This window comes from Saccharomycopsis crataegensis (assembly GCF_037102585.1).
Source record: "Saccharomycopsis crataegensis DNA, jcf7180000000084, whole genome shotgun sequence".
Taxonomy (NCBI): Eukaryota; Fungi; Ascomycota; class Saccharomycetes; order Ascoideales; family Saccharomycopsidaceae; genus Saccharomycopsis; species Saccharomycopsis crataegensis.
In genome coordinates, this window is record NW_027043829.1 from 1,335,941 (window position 1) to 1,358,269 (window position 22,329).

The window sequence follows — 22,329 nt, forward strand, 5'->3', positions numbered from 1 at the left end:
AGTTGATTGGATTTTAAAACGTAATATCTGGTTATATTTAGTGTGACTATCCAAAAACAAATCCTGGAAAATTTTAGCTCTTCGGTGTTGGAGTTGAGACTTTAAATCAATCATTGAGAAACCGCCTTTGTTGTTGTGTGTCTTGAGTGTGTCCAAAGAAATAGGTGTATCTTGCTTGACCAATAATTTAATCGATGTGTCAATTTGATTCAACTGATTGGGTAACAAAGGTTGGTGTAGTTCTTTGTAATAGAACTTGGATGCAATATATGTGTTGAATGCTTCTATTTTTGATTGAATCAGCAAGCTGGTCATGTTTGATAACTTGTACTTGATATAGAGGTCACGCTGCAATGTTTCCGGCCAAAATGTCACTGATGGCCCAATAGTTATCCCCAAATATGTCAATTGAAAGTTTTCATCAGCAATCTCAAATGGGAATGGTGTCAAAAATGGATAAGTATCAGTTGGTATGATTAGTTGGGATTTCTTTTCATTGAGTTTGCTGCCACTGAATTTTTCAAATAGTCTAATACATTTCATTGTTTTGGAATAATCTCTTTTATCTTTGAGGAAAACTGTGATATCATCAGCAAAAGCAAGATAATGTTGACTGCTATATGCTTCAGGTATCAAATCTCCTTGGTAACTATGGCCTCTGGTATTCTGTTTGATAGATCGTAGTAAAGGTTCTACTGCTAATGCAAATAATGAAGGGGAAAACGGATTACCTTGGAGGGTACCATTTTTTAAATTGAATAATGGGCCGGTCATGTTGTTGATGTATAAGGATCCCGTTGTCTGCTTGAGGATGTTGATGATTAACTTGGCTAATTTTTTTCCAAAATTTAAATGGGACAATAGTTGTTCCATATATTCGTGAGATATCCTATCGAACGCTTTCTCCAAATCCACAATTAGTATCAGCTTTTGTGGATTTGGTATTATATGCGTTTTATCTTTTGGATGAATTAGACTATCTAACATTTCTCTGAAAATGGTGATGTTGGAGAACGATGACCGGCCTGGAATAAAACCAGCTTGATCTTCCCCTATGATATCAGGCAAGTGCTTCAACAACCTATTATTAATTATTGTGGATAATAATCGAAGATTAGTGTTGATAAGGGCTATCGGCCTATAGTTTCCAATGTTTTCTTTTGACTTTCCAGGCTTTGGTATGATGTTAAAGAGTATAGTTCGGTAGTGGAATGGTAAATTTCCTTCAGTTAGAATGTGGTTAAATTCTTGAAGAAGGATGTGTTTGATTTGGGGAAATAATTCCTTATAAAATTTGTATGGGATTCCATCTATGCCCGGTGTGGACTTCAAATTTGCCGAATCAATTGCCAGTTTGAGTTCTTCCATTGTTATGGAGGAATCCATTTTTCTCTTCTCTTCAGGAGATATTCCTTGGGTTGGAATCACGTCCTGAAGATATTTATGTATTTTTTTTGTGTCCTTTGTTCCTCTGGTTCCATCAAACAAGTCCATATAATATTCAGTTGCTATTTTCATTATCTCTTCATGAGATTGAACTAGTGTCCCTTGTACATCTTTTAGCTGTTTTATTGGGCGTTGTTCTTGATATTGGTGGAAAACTTGGTTAATATGTTGATAATATTCCGTCATTTTATCAAGTTCAGGCACTTTCACTTTTTTCAACATGTGTTTGAGTTTTTCTGCTTTGCATTTAATATCAATTATTAATTCATCGGTTCCTTGGATATCTTCATTTATAGATTGGTGCCTGAGAACATTAATGATTCTGTCGGTCAATCTATATCTCTTCATATTATAGTAAGCCTTGGATGAAGTTAAAGTCAACTCCACTGTAACTGAATCATGTGTGGATCTTTTCCCAAAATGATTTGTTTGTGTCATATTCCATTTGTTTTCTTTGTTTTTTAAGAAGCTCCCAGTGATATAGAACCTATCCAATCTCCGGCTTTTCCCTAATTCTGATGCTTTATTAGTGAATGTTTTCTTGATGTTATGTTTGATTGAATTGAATGAGTCCTTCAAGTTCAACAAAGTAATGAGATTAGTTAAGGATTCAGCAACTGAGTCTTCACGGCTTCTATAATTTAGGGAGTCCGAACGATCAATAAAATTATTAAAATCACCAGCTAACATGATGTTGATTGTCTTTCCTGGGAATCTAGTTTGAAGATTCTGATGTTGGGCAAGTAAACTGAGTTTGAGCTGATCATGGATCTGATTTTGCTTTTGGTATTGATTTGGATTATACAAGTTTATAATCCAGAGTGCTTGGTTATTTTCTAATTCAATTAAGACATCCGTGATGTGTTTTTGGAGTTCATGTTGGACAGTAATACCTGCTAATTTGGATCCTAACACTGGAATAGAATCATCAACAATTATTGCTGTTCTGGAACAGGTTGAATTATAGTATATGACTTTGTTATCGAACTGAAACGAAAAGTCTTCTGATAGATTTAGTTCTTGGAGCAAAGACACATTGGATTTTTGGGTGAAACTTATTACCAACTGGTCGCTGATACGACTCCGTTGTATATTTTGAGTATTGATTTTAATAATCATTATGTTTATTCATTGGAATTTTGATTTGTCTGTTTGTTTCTGGTTGCATCAGCTTCCAGAGTTGACAAATCATCATTGGTTGGTGTTAATTCTGTTTTCTCATGTACTGGAATTTCATCACCCAGTAGCATTTCATCCTGCTCATATTCTTCTGAATCCTCATATTCGTCTTTTGCATCATAGATGTATTCTCCATCATTTTCATACTCCTCATCATATTCTTCGTCATTATCATTATCAGGTTCTGCACTTGATTCAGACAGGGTTGGCTCTTTAGAGCCAGTTTGTGCCAGTTTTGATGTCACTGATGGGTGTGGGTCTTTAATGACTAACTTAATAGATTTTGGTACAAATGGTTTTGGTGCTGAAGGCTTGGTGGTGTTAATTTTGGTCAAAATTGGGGTAGAGATTGGGGTAGATTTTGGGGTAGATTTTGGGGTAGATTTTGGAGTAGAAGCTGGGGTAGAAGTTGGGTTGGACAAGGTTTGATTAGATTTTGGGGTAATTGGATGGGATCTAAACACATTCAACTTAATTCCTGGTTTGGCTGACTCTTGCTTGGTTTCAGCTGGTTTCTCCCTTTGAAGGATTTTCTTTGGTTTGACGGATGCCTTCTTTTTGGAGGCCTTTCTAACTTGATTAACCGGAGGAGGGGTGATTTGATGCTTTCTGTTGATAGCTGGTGTGGTAGTTTGAATATTTTCATAATCATCATCTCTTTCTTTGGATATTAATCCCAATTGGTGGAATGGATTCTTCCATAAATTGCTCAGTTCATTTTGTGGTGGTTTTGACTGTCTGGATCTAGATGAACCATGAACCATGGTGAACTCGGTAGAAGGAACTTCAATCACTGGTGGTTGATTTTGCTTCTGTTTGGGGTTCTCATGACGATCATCTGTAACATTTTTCTTTGGCCGCTTAAAGTAACAGTCTTTAGCTACATGGCTAGGCTTTTTGCAAATCGCGCAAGATGCTTGCTTGCAATTGTATCTGGTGTGTTCTCTTGAACCACAATTGATACAGTGTAAGCATTTAGTAATAACTTTAGAAACAATGTTGTCTTGGTGAATAACCGGGATTTGTTTTTCTGGTTCCATTTCCAAGTAACCATAAATGTAACGATTTTTAAGCTCCTCGTTAGGTCTTTTAGTCATGTCACTTTTAATCACTGAGAATGATGTTGGTTCAATTTGGGCTAGGTCAAGCGCTTGCTTGATGGTAGCATCGACAAAATAGTCGGGGGTTGTTTCCAAGGCTGTTATCTCAATCAATTGGATTTCTTTATCATTCTTATTGATATTGATGCGTGGCTTGTAAGTGGATTGTTCAATGTCAACACTTAAATGGCTAGTGACAAAATCAATAAATGCATTACGTAACTTTTCATTCTTAGTTTGTAATTGACCTTTCAATATTGGGATAAGTGAGGATTTGAGACAAATAGTTTCATTTGAAATAAACAAGTAGTTTTGAGCTTCAATTAAAGCTTTCTTGATGAAGTTGATATCATCATTATCATTCAAATCAGTTTCAATGTTGGTTAATTTAACATCGATTAATTTTTGGAAGGCATCCTTTATTGTACTCAAATGATCATCAAGCTCATACTTCCGGTAGAGCTCAGGTGGGATAATAAATGACATCATGATTTTTTGTTTATCTTGATGGCTCATAATAAATTTAATGTAATCCTCCTCTGCAATATTAGATTGTTTCAATCTTGAGAATTCATTAATTAAATGGGAATTTGTATAAAATTTGAAAAACTTTTCAATGGTGTAGATTTTGACAAATTCTTGATATTTCTCTTCAACATTTTCCACTTTTTGTGTGTCAAATCCGAAAAGTGATCCCCTCATGCCCTTTTCCTTAATAGCATATTCAAGGACATCTTGGTGTTCGAACTTGATTGATTTGAGATATTTAGCCCATTTAAAAACTCTTTCGAATTTGGCTAAAACATTTTGAAAAGTGGAGGTGGTGTTCATAATCAGAGTCCCCTGTTGGGATGCGCCTTTAGAGCCCGAGGCGATTTGGGCGTAGGATCTGCTGAAAGCAGCAACTGGGGCTGGGTTAGTTTTTTTTGGGGTTTTTTGGTTTTCAGAGTTTTTTTGGGTTTTGTTGTTTTCAATTTTTTTTTGGTTTTCAGAGTTTTCAGTAACAAAATCAATAGAAACAGAAGGTTGTGAATCTCCTTGAGATTCAATGGTGGCTTGATTTGACATATGCATGTCGACGCTAGTGTCACCTGCACTATCAAGATTGCGATCGCAATCAACTGGAGAAACATTAATTTCCGGGGCTGGGCGGTGGGCAATATCAACATCAGAATCAGCATTAGAGGCCTCATTTATGGTATTAGATGGGGTTGCAAAGGTTTCAGCAGTACTTAAAAAAGTATTGTCATCTTCCTCAGTGATTTCTTCGTCTGAATGTGGTTCATTTCCGTGTTTGTTTACATTGTTTTGATCGGTTGCGTTGGGATTTGCATGATCTAAGTCAACGATAATATCAGAAGAAACCAGGGTTTCTTGAGAAGGTGGATCATTTGTTGGATCAGTGGAGTAGTTGGAAGGCTTTGGAATTCTTTTGGTATTATTAATACTCATTATAATTTTTGATTTGCGTTTTTTTTTAGTGATTTTTTTTTTTTAAAGACAAAATTCAATATATTAATTTTTTTTTTTTTAAATACAAAATTCAATATATTAATTAATTATATAACTATATATCTCATAAACTATCTAATGTAGTTTGAAAATTAAAGTGTTAAGGGAAAACCATTAATGGTGAAAAACCCTATTATTGAGAAAAAATGTTTTTATGCGTTTTTAAGGTTTTTAATTGTTTTATTTTTTTTTTTTTTTTTTGATTTTATTTTCTTGTTTTTCCCCACCTATTTTTTTCTTCTCCGCTTAAAAGATATTGCTTTCAAGCAAGAAGATCATTGAATCAACGGCCATATGACAATTGAAATGCCTTTTGGATTTCAATCTTGATAATTTTCGTTGGAAACCTAGATATCTATCGATCGTTCTGGTTTCGTTCATGTTGGTGGCAGGGGTAATGATTGTTTGCCAGGTTAATGGGATATTCAAGTCAATTTTTTTCCAAAGTTTCTGGGCCAATGGACATTCAATAAGATGGTGCTTCATGATTTCAAATTGGATTTCCTTTGGGGCATATTGGGGTTCATCATATCTGGTTAATTTTTTGCTGCAATAGTCACAATGATTATTTACGTAATTGTGATTTTCAATGCCCAAATGAAAGATGTGAATATTTTGATATTTCCCCGGGAAATGTTGGTTGAATTTTTTGAGGTTATGCCAAAAGTTATCAACTTGTTTCTGATTCACCCCAGTAATATCCATGAGTGTTTTTGACATCTTGTTCACATCTTGTTTTTCCCGTTGTTTTTTACTTCCTTTAGTATGGTCAAAATCCTTAATTCTAATTGGAATGTGTTGTTGATATTTTTCAGGAATCCCTTTTTCAATTGAATTTTTCAAATCTTCAATTCCAATCTTCATTGGCTTCAACCTGATTGTACGTTTCTTTATACCAAGAACTTTTCTGAAATCCCAGTACGCTGTCCTTTCAGCATCTGAGAATGTGCTGCTATTCATAACTTCTAAGGAAATTGAATCATTGGTATTCTCAATGTCATCGGCTAGTTCAAGTAATACCACCCACCAATAATGAGTTTTGATATATTCATCCTTTGGTGATTTTGTTGGTGATGTTTTTTGAATGATGTTATTGATAGTTGATTGGATTTTAAAACGTAATATCTGGTTATATTTAGTGTGACTATCCAAAAACAAATCCTGGAAAATTTTGGCTCTTCGGTGTTGGAGTTGAGACTTTAAATCAATCATTGAGAAACCGCCTTTGTTGTTGTGTGTCTTGAGTGTATCCAAAGAAATAGGTGTATCTTGCTTGACCAATAACTTAATCGATGTGTCAATTTGATTCAACTGATTGGGTAACAAAGGTTGGTGTAGTTCTTTGTAATAGAACTTGGATGCAATATATGTGTTGAATGCTTCTATTTTTGATTGAATCAGCAAGCTGGTCATGTTTGATAACTTGTACTTGATATAGAGGTCACGCTGCAATGTTTCCGGCCAAAATGTCACTGATGGCCCAATAGTTATCCCCAAATATGTCAATTGAAAGTTTTCATCAGCAATCTCAAATGGGAATGGTGTCAAAAATGGATAAGTATCAGTTGGTATGATTAGTTGGGATTTCTTTTCATTGAGTTTGCTGCCACTGAATTTTTCAAATAGTCTAATACATTTCATTGTTTTGGAATAATCTCTTTTATCTTTGAGGAAAACTGTGATATCATCAGCAAAATTATATAGATCAGTTGACAAGGTAAAGTGTTTCAAAAATGCTGCTTATCATCTATTCCTCATGGCCCAATGGTTAAGGCACTTGACTACGGTTAATGGGGATCAAGGGATTCCAGGTTCGAGTCCTGGTGGGGAAGATTTTTTTTGCAATCCGAGAAACTGCAGGCTTTTTTTTGTTATCTTTTTTTTTTGCGTGTTTACAAAACAGAATTATTAAATGACAATGTTTAGAACATCCACAATTATAGACAGTTAGTAACCAATCATATGAAACTTATTATTCTTCGGACTATAATTCTCTTATTATGACGGATGGTGATGCTGTTGTAACCACGATATACTCATTTATTCCAAAGCCGCTATTTAACTTTTTGAATTATCCAATAATAGGTAAACTCATCAATTATACCAAGATAATTGTCGGAATCTCTTTATCAATAGCAACCTTAGGTTTGGTTGCATTATATAAATGCCAAAACTGGCTTGTTTATCCTTCGGGATTAAATGAAGGCAGAACGTTCTACGATACTCCAGATAGCTATGGAATGAAGTACCAGTCGGTCAAAATAACAACTTCTGACGGAGAGGTTTTGGATTGTTTTGCTTTGAAGCACAATCCATATGATAAGGATTATACCAATAAAACTGTTTTGCTTCTTGGTCCTAATGCAGGGAACATATCTCACTATTTACCAATCGTGGAATTCTTCCATAAGTATTACAGGTACAATGTGTTTGTTTACAGTTACAGGGGCTACGGGAAATCAACGGGGAGTCCATCAGAAACAGGATTAAAAAATGATGCGCGAGCCGTGCTTGAATACCTTGCGAATGATAAGCAATACTACAAGTCTTCGATCATATTGTACGGAAGGTCTCTTGGTGGTGCTGTTGCAATTTACATCACCTCGTTGACAAGTAAATACTGGAATAATCAGCAGGAGGAACCAATGGATGACTGTGGCTTGAGAAGTAGGAAAAATGCCCAAGTCAGACCGGATACCCCTAAATTTTACCCTAGGATTTCGTGTGTGATATTGGAGAATACATTTCTATGTCTTGAGAAAGTCATTCCATATATATTCCCAGTGCTCAAGAATTTTTCCAAGTTGTGTACTCAAAAATGGAGAAGTGAAAAAGAGATTCTAAATTCCGATCCTAAAATCCCTTTTCTATTTCTTAGTGGTTTAAAGGATGAAATCGTTCCTCCATATCATATGCAACAATTATATGAATTGTCACCCTCAGATAATAAATTCTTGAAGACGTTCAAGAAAGGTTATCACAACAATACCTGCAACCAGGCGGACTACTGGCAAATCTTACACTCATTTATTCAAAAAAACGTTGATCCTAAAGAACTAGATTGAATGTCAAAGCTCTCATTTTCTGTTTCACATATTTTCACTTAAACTCTTTATTTCTACTTCTATTTTTCCCTTACATATAATTTGAATTTTTCCTTATAGGAACTACACTAATAAAGAGAGAAAAGAACTACACCAATAAATTTATTATACCATGAGAAAAGGCAGCAACCAGAAACAAGTAAACAAAAAAAAAAAGAAAAAAAAAAAAGGAGACAAGATAAAACAAATGAAAGGAAATATAAAAAAGGCAAGGGCGGATGAAGAGACAAATATTGACTTCACAAATCGGCCATAACCATATCAATTCCCAATTGCTTTTGTAATTTGGGAGGCAATGCATTAAACTCAGCTGAGCCATTTGTCAGACTTGGCCTTTTAATTTTTTCTGCGCTCAAACTCTTTCTTCCAAATGGAGTTTTCCTCTTTAATTTCTTGGCTCTAATTTCGTCAAAATCAGAGTCAAGATCAATGTCTCCGGTGTAATTGGATTCAAGGCGCTTCTCTCTTTCCTCAGCTTTCTTCAATTCTTCAGCTTTTCTGATAAAGTAAGCTTCATTACTGCCCACAACATAAAAATAAGATTCATGCCTATCCTCATCCGTAGGAATTGAGCAAAAAATAGATAACTTTTTTAGCTTTTTTTGAGAATAATTGGTGGCAGACCCTGCCTTTATAAGGTGTCTGATATTTGTCATATCTCCAGCATTAAACAAGTCGCTATTCGAAGAATAGAAAATATTGAAACTTAGGAAATTAATTAAATTCAATTTATTGTAAAACTCCCTAATAAATCCATTGCATTGAGGTTCACCACAATAACATCTTTGTGGTTTAATATAATGAACCCTGTTTGTGTTATAATCCAAAGTTAATTCATCTGCAGAACTGATAGTTTCTGAGCACGCAAATATCCCTACCTTAGGTTTCAATTCTCCCTTATCATTAGCCAAAAACACCTTAAAGTAACAATTTGGTTTAATTGAATGATTAATAAATCTGGCTAGTGATCCATTCTTGAAGGAATCTAGTACAAAACCATCAACAAAATGCAAACAGTAGTCTTTAGTAGTTTGCAATTGGTTAAATTCTTGATAACTCAAAATGTCACCAGTATACTCCATGACAAGTTCATCGGGTTGGTACTCTCTAACTGCTCTAAGGCCGTAACCTTTAATATCCGTATCGAAAACCTCAACACCACTATGATCGTATATGTTATTAGAGTTCTTGTATTCCTGATATTTCCGGTCTGTTTCAGCATCTTCGCTAATTTCATCACCATTTACTGTGTATGTTTTGTTCAAGGAAATAAGTTTATCTTGATGATTATTAACATTAGTTTGTGTAAAGGTGTCAAAAACAGATTTATCTGCTGAGTCATCAAGCATATTTGGGCAAAAAACATTAAAAGGAAGTTTATAATCGGTTTCTACCGAGAAAAATGTCTTATTTTCGGGAAAGATAAATTCAAAATTATCAGGCTTTTTCCCTTCTTCCTCATCATCTTCCTGTTTATTATTATCTAGGCCAGCATCCTTAGCATATAATCCAGATAAACACCAAACTTTTTTTTTTCTTTGTTTTTTGAAGAGGTCCATTTCAATTCCTTTGAATGTTTTTTCTTCGATGTATTTGGATGTCGTTGGTTTCTTCTTTGCAAAGTTTGTATCCTTATGAATTAGAGCACTGATATCAACACCAGTATAAAAATCATCATCTGAATCATTCTCACCAGTTTTGTCGAAACTAATTGATTTCTCATCATCTGAAGGCTCGTATAGACTATTCAATTCCAATAACAATTCTTCACGCGTAGGGTTATTGCTTCTTTTCTTTCTGGAACTCTCTTCAACTTCTATATTACTGGCTTTTACTTTTACTTTTTCGTCTTCATCATCATCTTCTTCTTCTTCTTCCTGTTGCTCCTCCTGTTCTAACCCTTCCTCTTCGCCGTAATTATCAGCATCATCATCTTCTTCCTCTTCCTCATCTTCCTCGTCTTCTGCATCAGTTAGAGAACTTGTCGCTGCTTTGATGTCTTGTTTTTCTGAATTCTTTTGTCGCTGCTGCTTCTCTGGATGATTATGAGTTTTACTAATTGATGCATCATTACTGGTGTCAACATTGAAACATTGTAACCAATTGTATTGTTTTTCAACCTCATGAAGTAGAAGATCTTCACCAAGATCCGGAAGAGAATGATTTAAAAGAAAATCATCCAATTGCGCAAAAGACGTTTTTAAAGTTGTGGAACGCAAACTTCTGTAACTCATACTTCTGTATATAGTCAAGCTGTATTGTTTCGTTGCTTTCTATTCCAAATGTTTGTGATAATTTCCGTTTTTTTTTATCTTCTTTCCTCTTGACTTTTGTTTTTGTTTTTGTTTTTTTTTTTTTTTTCTGTTTTCTAAAAAAAACATCTCGCGTTACTGCAGGAAATTCCTCCAACATGATCACCAGATAAATATATTGCGATCAGTACTGTAACTCAGATCGCTAGTGTCAGCAAAATGCCTTAGTTGTTTAAGTTGATTAAAATTAGACACTAAAATTTAATAGTGCAAGTGTTCAATAATGAGTTCCCAGTGTTTGGAATGTTCTAGATTGAAAATAACCACTGTTAATAATAACGCTAATAGTGGAATGAGTTTTAGAGTAAAAATTCTTCTCAGTATGAAAAAAATAAAAATGGGGACCTACTAGTCATCCTATATATTTTCCATCTAAACTAATTCTAATATCTCCTTTTTCTAATTTTAGGTTGATACTGTTATTGATACTATTATTGATTCTCATATAGAAAACAAAAAATGATTATTACAGCACAGCATTTTATTTGATATTTATGAAATCCTTTAATTCTATCTTCAAGGATCAAATTGAGATTAGATAATTGTAAAGACATAGACGGTTTTATTGTTATTATAAGTCATAAAAATAATAGAAAATTTACTTAGCAACATCAAAAATAGTATCAATAATTTTGAACACACAATTTTCACCTTCTTCTTCAATAGAAAATTGTTTTTTCAAGAACTTCTTTAGAATTAACCTCATGATGAGGAAAATTGGTCCTACCCCAACAACATCAAAATCTTTTGCCATTAAAGAGCATATATTATTTGATTTAAAATAAAAAAAAAAGAAAAAAAAAATAGATTGGGAAGTATACTTAGACTAAAGAAGTATACTTAAACTAAACAGGCTTATATAATAAGCATTCGAAAAGCTCTTAAAATGGTATATAATTAACCCCATAACTATCCTTGTATCAAGATCATATAGAGACCCTGTTATTCAGCAAAAATTTTTATCATTGTTATATTTAACTAAATGCTTTATCTACTTTATACTTTACCCTCGATTATCTTTTTACTTATTATATTATCTCTCGCGAATAATGCGATCACGAGGGAAAAATAGAATTCTAACTTGATTTTTTTTCGTGATTAATATTTGATTTTACGCTTGATTATATTTGGTATGACTTTTTATTTTTATTTTTGTTTTAATTTATTCTACTTGAACTTGAAATACTATATCATTGAACAGATTACATACACCCTCGTTCTGGATCAACTAACTGACACAGATCAGCCTAGCAAGTCTAAATCATACCATCACATTGCATCTTTTTTCCTTGATAATTTTGATTAACAAGTTTTTTATCGATAATGTGACTAATCTTTGCAAAAGGAATATGATAGAGGAGTAAACTACAGTTTTTATTATTAATAATTATTTTTACAGACTGGCTCATAGGCCCAGATTACGTGTTATTTGCAACCTCTGCGACTCGTTAATCTATGAAAAGCTTGGAAAATCGAGTAAAGTTTAAGAAATTGAGAGAATAGTGATTTGAGATTATGATGAATGAATTGTATATTAACGAGTCACAGAGGTTCTAAATAACATGCAAGCCGGGCATTTCATGCCGGTCTTTCTAATAGATAAGTATAATACTATAATTTTCTCACAACCTCACACTCCTTGCTTTAAGAATTAATCACATCACCGGTAAAAAACTCAACAATCAAGATTATTAAGGAAAAAAGGTGCAATGTGAAAATATGAGATGAAGTCACTAGTGAATTACCCATCACTAGGAGCTTCATGAACTGAGATGGAGGTCTTTGTTGAGGGGTTTTGGCACTATATCTCAAATACTAAGTATTTTCAATGTAGTGACCATCAGAATTCTGGGGGATAATAAAAATGAAAATAATAAAAATAAAAATAATAAAAATAAAAATAAAAATAATAAAAAAAAATTTTTTTTTTTTTAAAGACAAAATTCAATATATTAATTAATTATATAACTATATATCTCATAAACTACTTAATGTAGTTTGAAAATTAAAGTGTTAAGGGAAAACCATTAATGGTGAAAAACCCTATTATTGAGAAAAAATGTTTTTATGCGTTTTTAAGGTTTTTAATTGTTGTTTTTTTTTTGATTTTATTTTTTTTTTTGATTTTATTTTCTTGTTTTTCCCCACCTATTTTTTCTTCTCCGCTTAAAAGATATTGCTTTCAAGCAAGAAGATCATTGAATCAACGGCCATATGACAATTGAAATGCCTTTTGGATTTCAATCTTGATAATTTTCGTTGGAAACCTAGATATCTATCGATCATTCTGGTTTCGTTCATGTTGGTGGCAGGGGTAATGATTGTTTGCCAGGTTAATGGAAAAATTTTTTTTAAAATTTTACTCATTATGAATGAAAATAAAGCTATCCACAACATCATTGGTCCCTTGGCCCAGTTGGTTAAGGCGTGGTGCTAATAACAGCTCTAAGCATTGTTACGCCAAGATCGGCGGTTCGATCCCGCCAGGGACCATTTGTTTTTATCATAGTTTCGGCAAAATGTATGTGGTTTTTTTTTTCAAAAAAAGATTTTCCCTTCAGTATTGTACTTTTCAATACCTCTTTTTATTGAGCGCCCATCAATTTTCTTGATATCATTCCAAAATCAGTCTAAGAGTAATAATATTTTTAATGCGGTAGATATTACAAAAAGCCGGATGAAATATAATTGGTGTCTATGTGAAAAAAATATATATACTCTGTCTAAATCAAACAAAAACAAAACAATAATCAATAAAATTGGTGACAAGGAGTCCAGCATTGAGGCAGGAACTTTTTTTTCTTTTTTTATGTAGGATTTCTAAGGCCATAGATCGGCCAGCCGTCTATGGGGATGTGGGAAGGTAGATTCTTATATTTATGCAGAAGCAGATGATGTGACAGCCCATAAAACATTGGTTTGCAAGGTTGGGGTGGCATAGGTCGTAGTAACTGCCCACAAAACGTTGGTGGCCAATGACTCGCTGGTGTAGGAAGACGCAGCAGCAGCGGAATCATCACTGGTAGCCTGTGATGGAGAAATAGTGGTGGTAACTTTCGAAGTTACTGCCTTGGCGGTAGTTGTGACGATGATATGATGTTGGGAATCCTTCTTATGGGCTGCACTAGAACTTTGAGTAGAAGATGAAGTTCCAGTGGTAGTCGTAGAAGCAGAATTTGAACTACTGGAACCCATGAAACTTCTGATCCCAGAAACAAATCCAGTATTTTCACTGACAGTAGAGGCCTCCCAGAACATGAAGCCACCAAAGTTGGAGTTAGTGAGCGCCTTGGCTGCCTTGGATTTCACGGTGCTGAGTGAGACATAACCTGAACCGGCGGAGGAAGAAGAACCTGGCAAACCAATATACAATTTCATATTTTTGTTAGCAAAGGTACTGGTAACGGCTTTAGTCCATGTGTCCCAATTGAAAGTTTTGTCGAGAGAACAGTAGTTATTGTAGAATTGGATGAAAGCAATGTCAATCTGGGCTTTATCCAAAGCTTCACCAATTGAAGCATCAGGGAAAACACATTGAGGGGCAGCACTAATTAAAAAATCTGAGCCGAATTTAGTTTTGACAGCACTGATAAACTCACTGTAACCAGTATGTGTACCTTGTTCGATATCTAAATCAAAACCATCGACTTCAGCACCAGGGAAAACAGTACCACTAGGACCAAACATTTTATACAAGGTTTCCACCAATTCTGAAGCATCTGAGGAGCCAGAAATACCATAGGAGCCATCTGCACCGCCCATGGACAACAAAACTTTGACTCCTTTGGATTGGCAGGTCTTTATGTCTTCGGCGATTTCTGTACAAGATGAATCTGAAGCACAGGCATTACCGAAATTAAAGGAAGCGGTGGAGCCACTGAAATTATCAAGGAAAGAAACCATGATTATATCAGCATACGCATCAGCATTGCTTGAATCACAATAGTAGGAAAGTCTTTTTTGACCAGCACCTTGCCCCCAATACATGGCGACGTTGTGACCAGATGCAGAGTATGCTGCCATGGCAACATTCGTCAAGGTGAGAAGCAAGAAAGAATTGAATATACTATGGGCAAACATATTTTATTTTTATCTTTCAAAAAGTAATCTATATCTGGGAGGATTGGCTTTTTTCTTTTAAAGCAGGGCTTTTTATTTCTTTTGAAGTGAGGCTTTTGATTGTTGTGATTTTAAATGCAGTTAATGTTGAAATTAGTAGGGCAAGCAGCCAGATTTATAGTGAACTCACTAGATTTGGTAATTTTATATGGTTCAAACCCTACATTTAGTAGTGTAATATTAATTTCACTACCTAGATACTACTATGGTTTCGATGGCTACCTGAAAATTCGTAATTAAGGTGCCAATTTCGCAGATTGAGGGACCGATGCCATACTCCAGGATCATGCATGTTTGCATCGATGATGCGCCTGAGAATCGGTACTCGTGGTCGTTGACCAAGATTTTCACCTTTGGCAATACAAGCTGGTATGCTGACTCAAAAGCAACAGCTGATACACAAATATATAGAAAAAATAACATTCAATTGAGCTATTGAATCTTTTAAGAATTTTCTAAGAGGTTCATAGGTAACTCGCATGCTCACTAGTGGTCACGGCCGTAGATTATAATATCAAACATATGAATGCCATGTCCCAGAGAAACGGAAAAATAATATTTTTACGAGGATCCGCGCCAGAATATTGGCACCATTTCTGTTTAAACCGCGGAAATTTATTCGAATAACACCTCTGGGGCTCCCGCACCAATATCCGTTAGCTTCTACAAGGTAGTTTATTGGATTTAGCTTTCTGTGTGCATTCTAGCAAGACACAACCAAGTGTACTTGATAGAAATCCATTAATTAGCAAATGTAAGCTTGCCTGAAAAGCCCATCTCCAGGAATCAGTTCATGTCATACGAAAAATTTATTTTAGTAGTAGTGACATAGATGTCAATCCTGGGGGCAATTATTATGGACAATACGTGTAAATAATTTGATACGATCTCTTTTGCTACAGTTTTCAAGTGGTCCATGAACTACGATTGTGTGTGTGTGCTTTACAGCGTAAAGCCAAGAAAAAGATAGATTGAATCGGTTTTACTACTACCACTATCTCCCCCTAAAACACTTTGAATGAGTTTGAGCAACAGTGTATCGCCCTAGAATAGGTAACATCATCGCTCAGTTATTTGAGCACTTCCAACTTACTTCAATTCTTGGACCAAACAAAGAAAATGATGATTCTGAGTTAACTTTCTCCATAAATACGAAGAATTTTATCATGGTCGCTTATAAACGTTGCCCAGGGAGAAAGTGAATAGTGCAAGAAAGTGAGAACCAAGACCAAATTATCTGAGAAACATTTTATTAACATTTATATAATAGTATCTAATATAATACAAAAGTATCCGATAGGATTAGAGATGAAACGAAGTTATAATACAGCATAATATTTTCATAGCGTGGGAAGTAAGCGCTTGTATGCAAATAATATGGACAGTTATTAACGATAGCCAAAAAAGTTTCTTAAATAATCCTCTGAATGGAATTCAAAATAAAACTCTTCTGTTGGATTATACTTGTAACCATTGTAATTAAACAATCGTGAATGGGGGTTGTTGCAACATTTGATCAACATGAACTGATATTGCTTGAAGTTTCCCTCCCTTCTATGACGGCTATTGAGATGAGAAAAGCATTGGGAAATTTTATCAAATTTTTGACCACATTGGAAATTTGGACAAATAATATTATCATGATGCTTTTCTTGTAAATGTATTATGAGGGAAGCTTGATTAGTTGATTCGTATACACAGTCAGGACACACAAAATGAGTAAGCCTAAGTCTTTGGAAATGTTTACTTCTAATTTGACTCAGTACCATGATATAAAAGCCAGGAGATAGATAGTTATATAGTGCTTAAAAATTTGGAGTAATGAAGCTTTCCAATTTGACAATGAAATTCACTTTGGGTGACAATGTTGGTTTCAAGGTAACTGTTAATTGTACTCCATAAACACCACAGATTTACTTGTGATCATTTATATAAATCCCTAACTTTTCTTCTCTTTTTTTTTGTTATTTTGAGGTTGATGATATGTGAGCCAAACGAGTGACAAGGTGTAACAGAATTGGGGAATAGTTACAATATCCGCAATAATTTTGGTTTGCTGCAGAATCAGGGGGTTGAGAATTAAAAAAATATTGGATCTTATTTCCTGAAAATAGAAACACAGGTTTCACGCAGCTGGTGGCACCGATAGATTCCAGAGACATGAGGTTCTAGGTATCTGGTAATTGCACCATATAAAACCGTTGGAATCGTGCATTTTGCTTATTGAAGATCCGCGACGGTTTTCAGTGGAAGAAAGACCACCTAGGAAACGGCCGGACAGCCGCATGGAAGTATAGGCCCATGAATTTTTCAATGCGACCAACCCTCAGACCGAAGTGTAAACGAACCATTAAACGAACCATAAAACAAAATATCCTTACCGTGCAAAATGTCATCCGCAAGCCTGGCCAGGAAGGTCGCCGTCATTACGGGTACAAACTCAAACCTTGGTATCAACATTGCCTACAGACTTCTTGAAGAAGTGCCTTCCGATGAAAGACTCACTATTGTGGTCACATCAAGATCTCTTCCAAGAGCTAATGAAGTCATCGCCAAAATTGCAGAGTATAACGCAAATGTGACCAAGAGAGAATCAATTCTAGATTTTGACTATCTCCTCATAGATTTTTCTAATATGGTATCTGTCCTAAATGCGTACTATGAACTCACAAAAAGATATACTGAAATTAATTACTTTTACGTCAATGCTGCCCAAGGGGTCTATGCCGGAATTAATTGGCTCCAAGCGACAAAAGATGTTCTCATAAATCCCCTCGAAGCTGTAACTAATCCAACATATAAAATTCAAAGGGTTGGTGTTAAGTCAAAGGATGGCATGGGTTTGGTGTTCCAAGCCAACGTATTTGGTCCTTATTACCTCCTCCATAAAATTAAGCCGTTATTATCAAATGGCAAGGCAAGAGTAATTTGGATTTCCAGCATCATGTCCGATCCAAAGTATTTATCCTTTAATGACTTACAATTCCTCAAGTCTGATTCAGTTTACGAAAGCTCAAAAAGACTGATCGATTTACTTCATGTGGCCACATATGAAAATTTGAGAAATCAGAACATCACCCAGTATTTGGTACACCCAGGAATCTTCACTAGCTTTTCATTCTTCGAATATTTAAATGTCTTCAGTTATTACGGGATGTTATTTTTATTCTACTTTGCCAGACTTTTGGGATCACCATGGCACAATATTGCTGGATATAAAGGAGCAAATTCCGTCATTTTTGCCAGTTTAAAAGCCAATCCTGAGGAAGGAGATACTCAAAAGTTAAAATACGGTAGTGCCACAAGAATGAATGGTGACGAATACATAAAGGCAACATCCATCTCGGATCCATCCGGCGCCGCTGATGTTTTGAAATATTTGAACGAATTGACTGCTGAATGGGATGAGAAACTTAAGGATCAAATATTAGAAACTAGAAAGTTTTAAGCCTATATTGAGAGTAACATCTCTTTTTATAGATATTTATTTACACATATAGTAACCCTATTCATTATAGCACTATAAACTAATATTACTTTGCTTATAGTCTCTCATATCTTGCTTGTTTTGTATCATATCAACCAACATTTTGTTATAAGGAGTATTACTAGTATCCGATCTAACAAAAAATCCATTGAGATAATTAATTTCAAATGATTTTTTGTTCAACTTGTAATCTTGTAACATTGATGAATAATTATTGGCCGTTAGTTTTATAACCTTGAGAATGATATTCATTAAACGCTCTTCGTCAATAGTGTTTTGGATGATCTGTAAATCTGATGCACTATAATTCTTTTCATTGAAATAATTAAGATAAAGAAATTTGATGTCTTCTTTCAATAATTTGGTCATTAATGGCCTGATTCTTGACATCTCCAACAATTCACCATTTCTGCATTCGAATAGCGTGGTTAGCGGGTTCACGATAGCGTTCACAATTAGCTTTTCAAAATATACTAACTGGAAATCAAGTGGATTAGGACTATAACTGACATGTAGGTCTGTTTTTGCAAGATCACTAATGATTTCCGGCAATTCTGTTGATTTGTCGATCTCTGAGCCGTTTGGGTCAGTATATTTTCCAAGTTTCAATTCTCCTTTACCCCTACTAGTATGCGTGAATTCAAAATTTTTGTTATCTAGTCTATAAACACCATGGTTTATTATTCCCTGAAAAATATTTGCAGGGCGTTGATTTGGAGGTAGTTTGGCAAAATAAGACTTATAGATTTGTTCAACTACACCTGCACCATTCTGGATAAATACCAAATTGGTTTGGTCATTAATTAAGGGGAAAAGTGGAAGCAAAGAATTGTATGTGTCCTGGGCTTTTGTAGTGATAATTAGATTATCAATAAATCTCTTGCCTTCATCAACTGGGAATGATGACTCTGATATCTGCTCCGGATGCTGGGGCGGCTGGTTTCCTATGAATTGATCTATAGTTTTATTAAGGGAGCGCAATCGCTGATTGTATGACTTTCGTAGACTGCTGTATGTCATAGCTGGAAATTGTGTTGATTCAATCTGGTTAATATTGGAGTATTTCATGGTGATGGTGGATTCATTCTTGACAAATTGTTCTAATCTTTTTTGATTTTGGAATATCAACGTTATTTCCGACCTTGACACTTTTTTTAGCGAGGTGGCTATCAAAGAGCCTATATTACCACATCCTAATATAAACGTCATACTCTAAAGACTCCAGCTAAGAGATATGTCATTTATTGGCCATGTTTTAACAACCTTGTAGCTCATCATTCAATAATAAGGAAGAGTTTTTCAAGGCAAATAACCTCTGCATCCATAAACCTTTTGCACCCAGACACCGTAACGGTTTTCAATAAAAAGTGACATATCTGTGCCATGATAGTAGAATAAACCAACATGGAAGAGAAAAATAGCAAAAGGGAGTGATTAGAGTGGATTGCATTTAAATAGTTAGGTTATGGACCGAAGTTTTTGTTGCTTATGAATTTGGTGCTGTAGTTTCTTTTGGGCTGTCCCCCTATTCACAGAAGTTTCTATACCAGATACCAGCAACGCGGGTGCTTGGGGGAATTGCGAAATTTGGCCACTTCAAAAAATGAGATGATAGCACCCTTCTTCCACTTAATCGTCTCCTAGATCCTCTTTAACCTACTCTGGCAATTATTACAATATCACCATGAATATCGTGAAACTTCAAGTATGTGAATGTGATTCCCGAAATCGCCATATGAATAATAATTGAAGCGTTATACTAACTAGATTCTCTTTTTTTTGTGTAGAAGAAATTCCCTATCCTTCCTCAACCGGAGTTGTTTGAGATCATCGAAAAATTCAGGTAAGTATTGCCATTGAATTACGGAGTATTTATTGATACAGTAAAAACTAATTACTAACAACAATAGAAACATTGATATCGATGACAAGGGCTGGGTTGAAAAGCAAAAGGTCATTGAAGAAGTCTCTAAGGCTGGCACAGACTCTTATGATAATGTCCGTCAAACTCTTAAGCAAGTTGACGTCGATGCCTCGGATCACGTCGAATTAGATGATTTTGTCGAATTACACGCCAAATTGAAGGAATCAAAGGCCGCTCCTGCCCCATCTTTGATGGGTACCAATGCCGCCTCCGCTGCTCCTAAAGTAGGCGGGTTGGTTCATAAGGGAAAGGGCGCTAATGCTAAAATTATTGTTTCTAGCCGCTCGGGTATTAGTCACACAATCAACGAAGAAGAAAGAACTGAATTCACCAAGCATATCAATAGTGTTTTAGCTGGTGATGCTGACATTGGTAACAGATTACCTTTTCCTACCGACACTTTCCAAATTTTTGATGAATGTCGTGATGGTTTGGTGTTGTCTAAGTTAATTAATGACTCTGTCCCAGACACTATTGATACCAGAGTTTTGAATTGGCCAAAAGCAAACAAGCAGTTGAATAAATTCACGATGACCGAAAATGCCAATATTGTTATCAATTCTGCTAAAGCCATCGGTTGTGTAGTTGTTAATGTCCATTCCGAAGATATTATTGATGGTACCGAACATTTGATTTTGGGCTTGATTTGGCAAATTATCAGAAGAGGTCTTTTGAGTAAGATTGATATCAAATATCATCCAGAACTTTACAGATTGTTGGAAGATGGTGAAGAATTGGAACAGTTTTTGAGATTATCTCCAGAAAAAATCTTGTTGAGATGGTTCAACTATCACTTGAAACAAGCCGGTTGGAATAGAACAGTCAAAAATTTCAGTAAAGATGTTGCAGATGGTGAAAACTATACCGTTTTGTTGAACCAATTGGATTCAAGCTTATGCTCATTAGCCCCTCTACAAACCCCTGATTTGTTGACCAGGGCTGAACAAGTTTTGGAAAATGCTGAAAAGTTGAATGCTAGAAAATACTTGACTGCTACTGCCTTGGTTGCTGGTAATCCTAAATTGAATTTGGCATTTGTGGCTCATTTATTCAACACTCATCCAGGTTTAGACCCAGTGGAAGATGCCGAAAAACCAGAAATCGAAGAATTTGACGCTGAAGGTGAGCGTGAAGCTAGAGTTTTCACCTTGTGGTTGAACTCCTTGGATGTCAGTACCCCTGTGTCTAACTTATTCGAAGATTTGAAAGATGGTACTATTTTGTTGGAAGCATTCCAAAAAGTTTTACCAGGCTCTGTTAATGAAAAATACATTAACAAGAAACCAACTAATGGCAGAGATTTGATGAGATTTAAGGCTTTAGAAAATACTAACTATGCTGTTGAGGTTGGTAAGGCCAATCATTTCTCACTTGTTGGTATTGAGGGCTCTGATATTCTTGATTCTAATAAGTTATTGACTTTGGCTCTTGTTTGGCAATTAATGAGAAGAAACGTTATTCAAACTTTAAGCCAGTTGGCCAAGAATGGGAAGGTGTTGACCGATGCCGATATTTTATCATGGGCAAACGAGACTGTTAAAAAGGGAGGAAAGAAAACTTTTGTCAGATCCCTCAGTGATTCTTCTTTGGCTAATGGTGTATGGTTATTAGATATCTTGAATGGCTTGAAGCCAGGTTACGTTGACTACGATTTAGTTACTCCAGGTAGAACTGAAGAAGAGAGATACGCTAATGCTAGATTGGCCATCTCTATTGCTAGAAAGTTGGGTGCTTTGATCTGGTTGGTTCCAGAAGATATCAACGAAGTCCGTTCTAGACTTATTTTAACCTTTGTTGGCTCATTGATGTCGCTTAACATTTAATAGCCCTGTACGATTTTCTTTGCTCTTTTTTTTTATTATTATTATTTTCTTTGAAACGAATTTCTTATTTCTCGTACAATATTTCCTGTTCTTCTCCTTCTGATTTATCCTTCAATTATTTTGGTGAATTATTATCATTGTCTTATTATATATGAATAAAAAAAACGTCAACATGTCAAAGATTTATCGCGACACGATTACCTCATTAGGTAATGTACTAGCCGCCACTAAAATCACGTGTGGGGATGGTTTTGGCTTGCCACTGATTCTAAATTGTCCACAAAAATATAGCTTACCTTCACCCAATCCCTTGTTAACCACAT

At 35.1% G+C, this 22,329-nt stretch overlaps 7 protein-coding genes across 7 annotated transcripts; 3 read left to right on the forward strand and 4 right to left on the reverse strand. All coding sequences in view use genetic code 12, as the record gives it.

Annotated features, from left to right (window-relative positions):
• Positions 1–7,237: 7,237 nt before the first annotated feature.
• DASC09_036100 (uncharacterized protein) lies at positions 7,238–8,302 on the forward strand (the record flags this gene model as incomplete). The annotated part of the gene is made up of 1 exon (XM_064997209.1): positions 7,238–8,302. The coding sequence occupies one exon, from the start codon at positions 7,238–7,240 to the stop codon at positions 8,300–8,302; it is 1,065 nt and encodes a 354-aa protein (XP_064853281.1).
• Positions 8,303–8,580: 278 nt separating this feature from the next.
• DASC09_036110 (uncharacterized protein) lies at positions 8,581–10,575 on the reverse strand (the record flags this gene model as incomplete). The annotated part of the gene is made up of 1 exon (XM_064997210.1): positions 8,581–10,575. The coding sequence occupies one exon, from the start codon at positions 10,573–10,575 to the stop codon at positions 8,581–8,583; it is 1,995 nt and encodes a 664-aa protein (XP_064853282.1).
• Positions 10,576–13,530: 2,955 nt separating this feature from the next.
• On the reverse strand, positions 13,531–14,733 carry DASC09_036120 (uncharacterized protein; the record flags this gene model as incomplete). Its single annotated transcript, XM_064997211.1, has 1 exon — positions 13,531–14,733. The coding sequence occupies one exon, from the start codon at positions 14,731–14,733 to the stop codon at positions 13,531–13,533; it is 1,203 nt and encodes a 400-aa protein (XP_064853283.1).
• A 1,427-nt stretch (positions 14,734–16,160) lies between these two features.
• DASC09_036130 (uncharacterized protein) lies at positions 16,161–16,541 on the reverse strand (the record flags this gene model as incomplete). The annotated part of the gene is made up of 1 exon (XM_064997212.1): positions 16,161–16,541. One exon carries the CDS (start codon positions 16,539–16,541, stop codon positions 16,161–16,163), a length of 381 nt encoding a protein of 126 aa, XP_064853284.1.
• A 620-nt stretch (positions 16,542–17,161) lies between these two features.
• ERG27 (3-keto-steroid reductase) lies at positions 17,162–18,220 on the forward strand (the record flags this gene model as incomplete). Its single annotated transcript, XM_064997213.1, has 1 exon — positions 17,162–18,220. One exon carries the CDS (start codon positions 17,162–17,164, stop codon positions 18,218–18,220), a length of 1,059 nt encoding a protein of 352 aa, XP_064853285.1.
• Positions 18,221–18,292: 72 nt separating this feature from the next.
• On the reverse strand, positions 18,293–19,468 carry DASC09_036150 (2-dehydropantoate 2-reductase PAN5; the record flags this gene model as incomplete). The annotated part of the gene is made up of 1 exon (XM_064997214.1): positions 18,293–19,468. One exon carries the CDS (start codon positions 19,466–19,468, stop codon positions 18,293–18,295), a length of 1,176 nt encoding a protein of 391 aa, XP_064853286.1.
• Positions 19,469–19,943: 475 nt separating this feature from the next.
• Positions 19,944–22,006, forward strand: DASC09_036160 (fimbrin; the record flags this gene model as incomplete). The annotated part of the gene is made up of 3 exons (XM_064997215.1): positions 19,944–19,964; positions 20,047–20,102; positions 20,170–22,006. The coding sequence occupies 3 exons, from the start codon at positions 19,944–19,946 to the stop codon at positions 22,004–22,006; spliced, it is 1,914 nt and encodes a 637-aa protein (XP_064853287.1).
• Between the last annotated feature and the right edge of the window lie 323 nt (positions 22,007–22,329).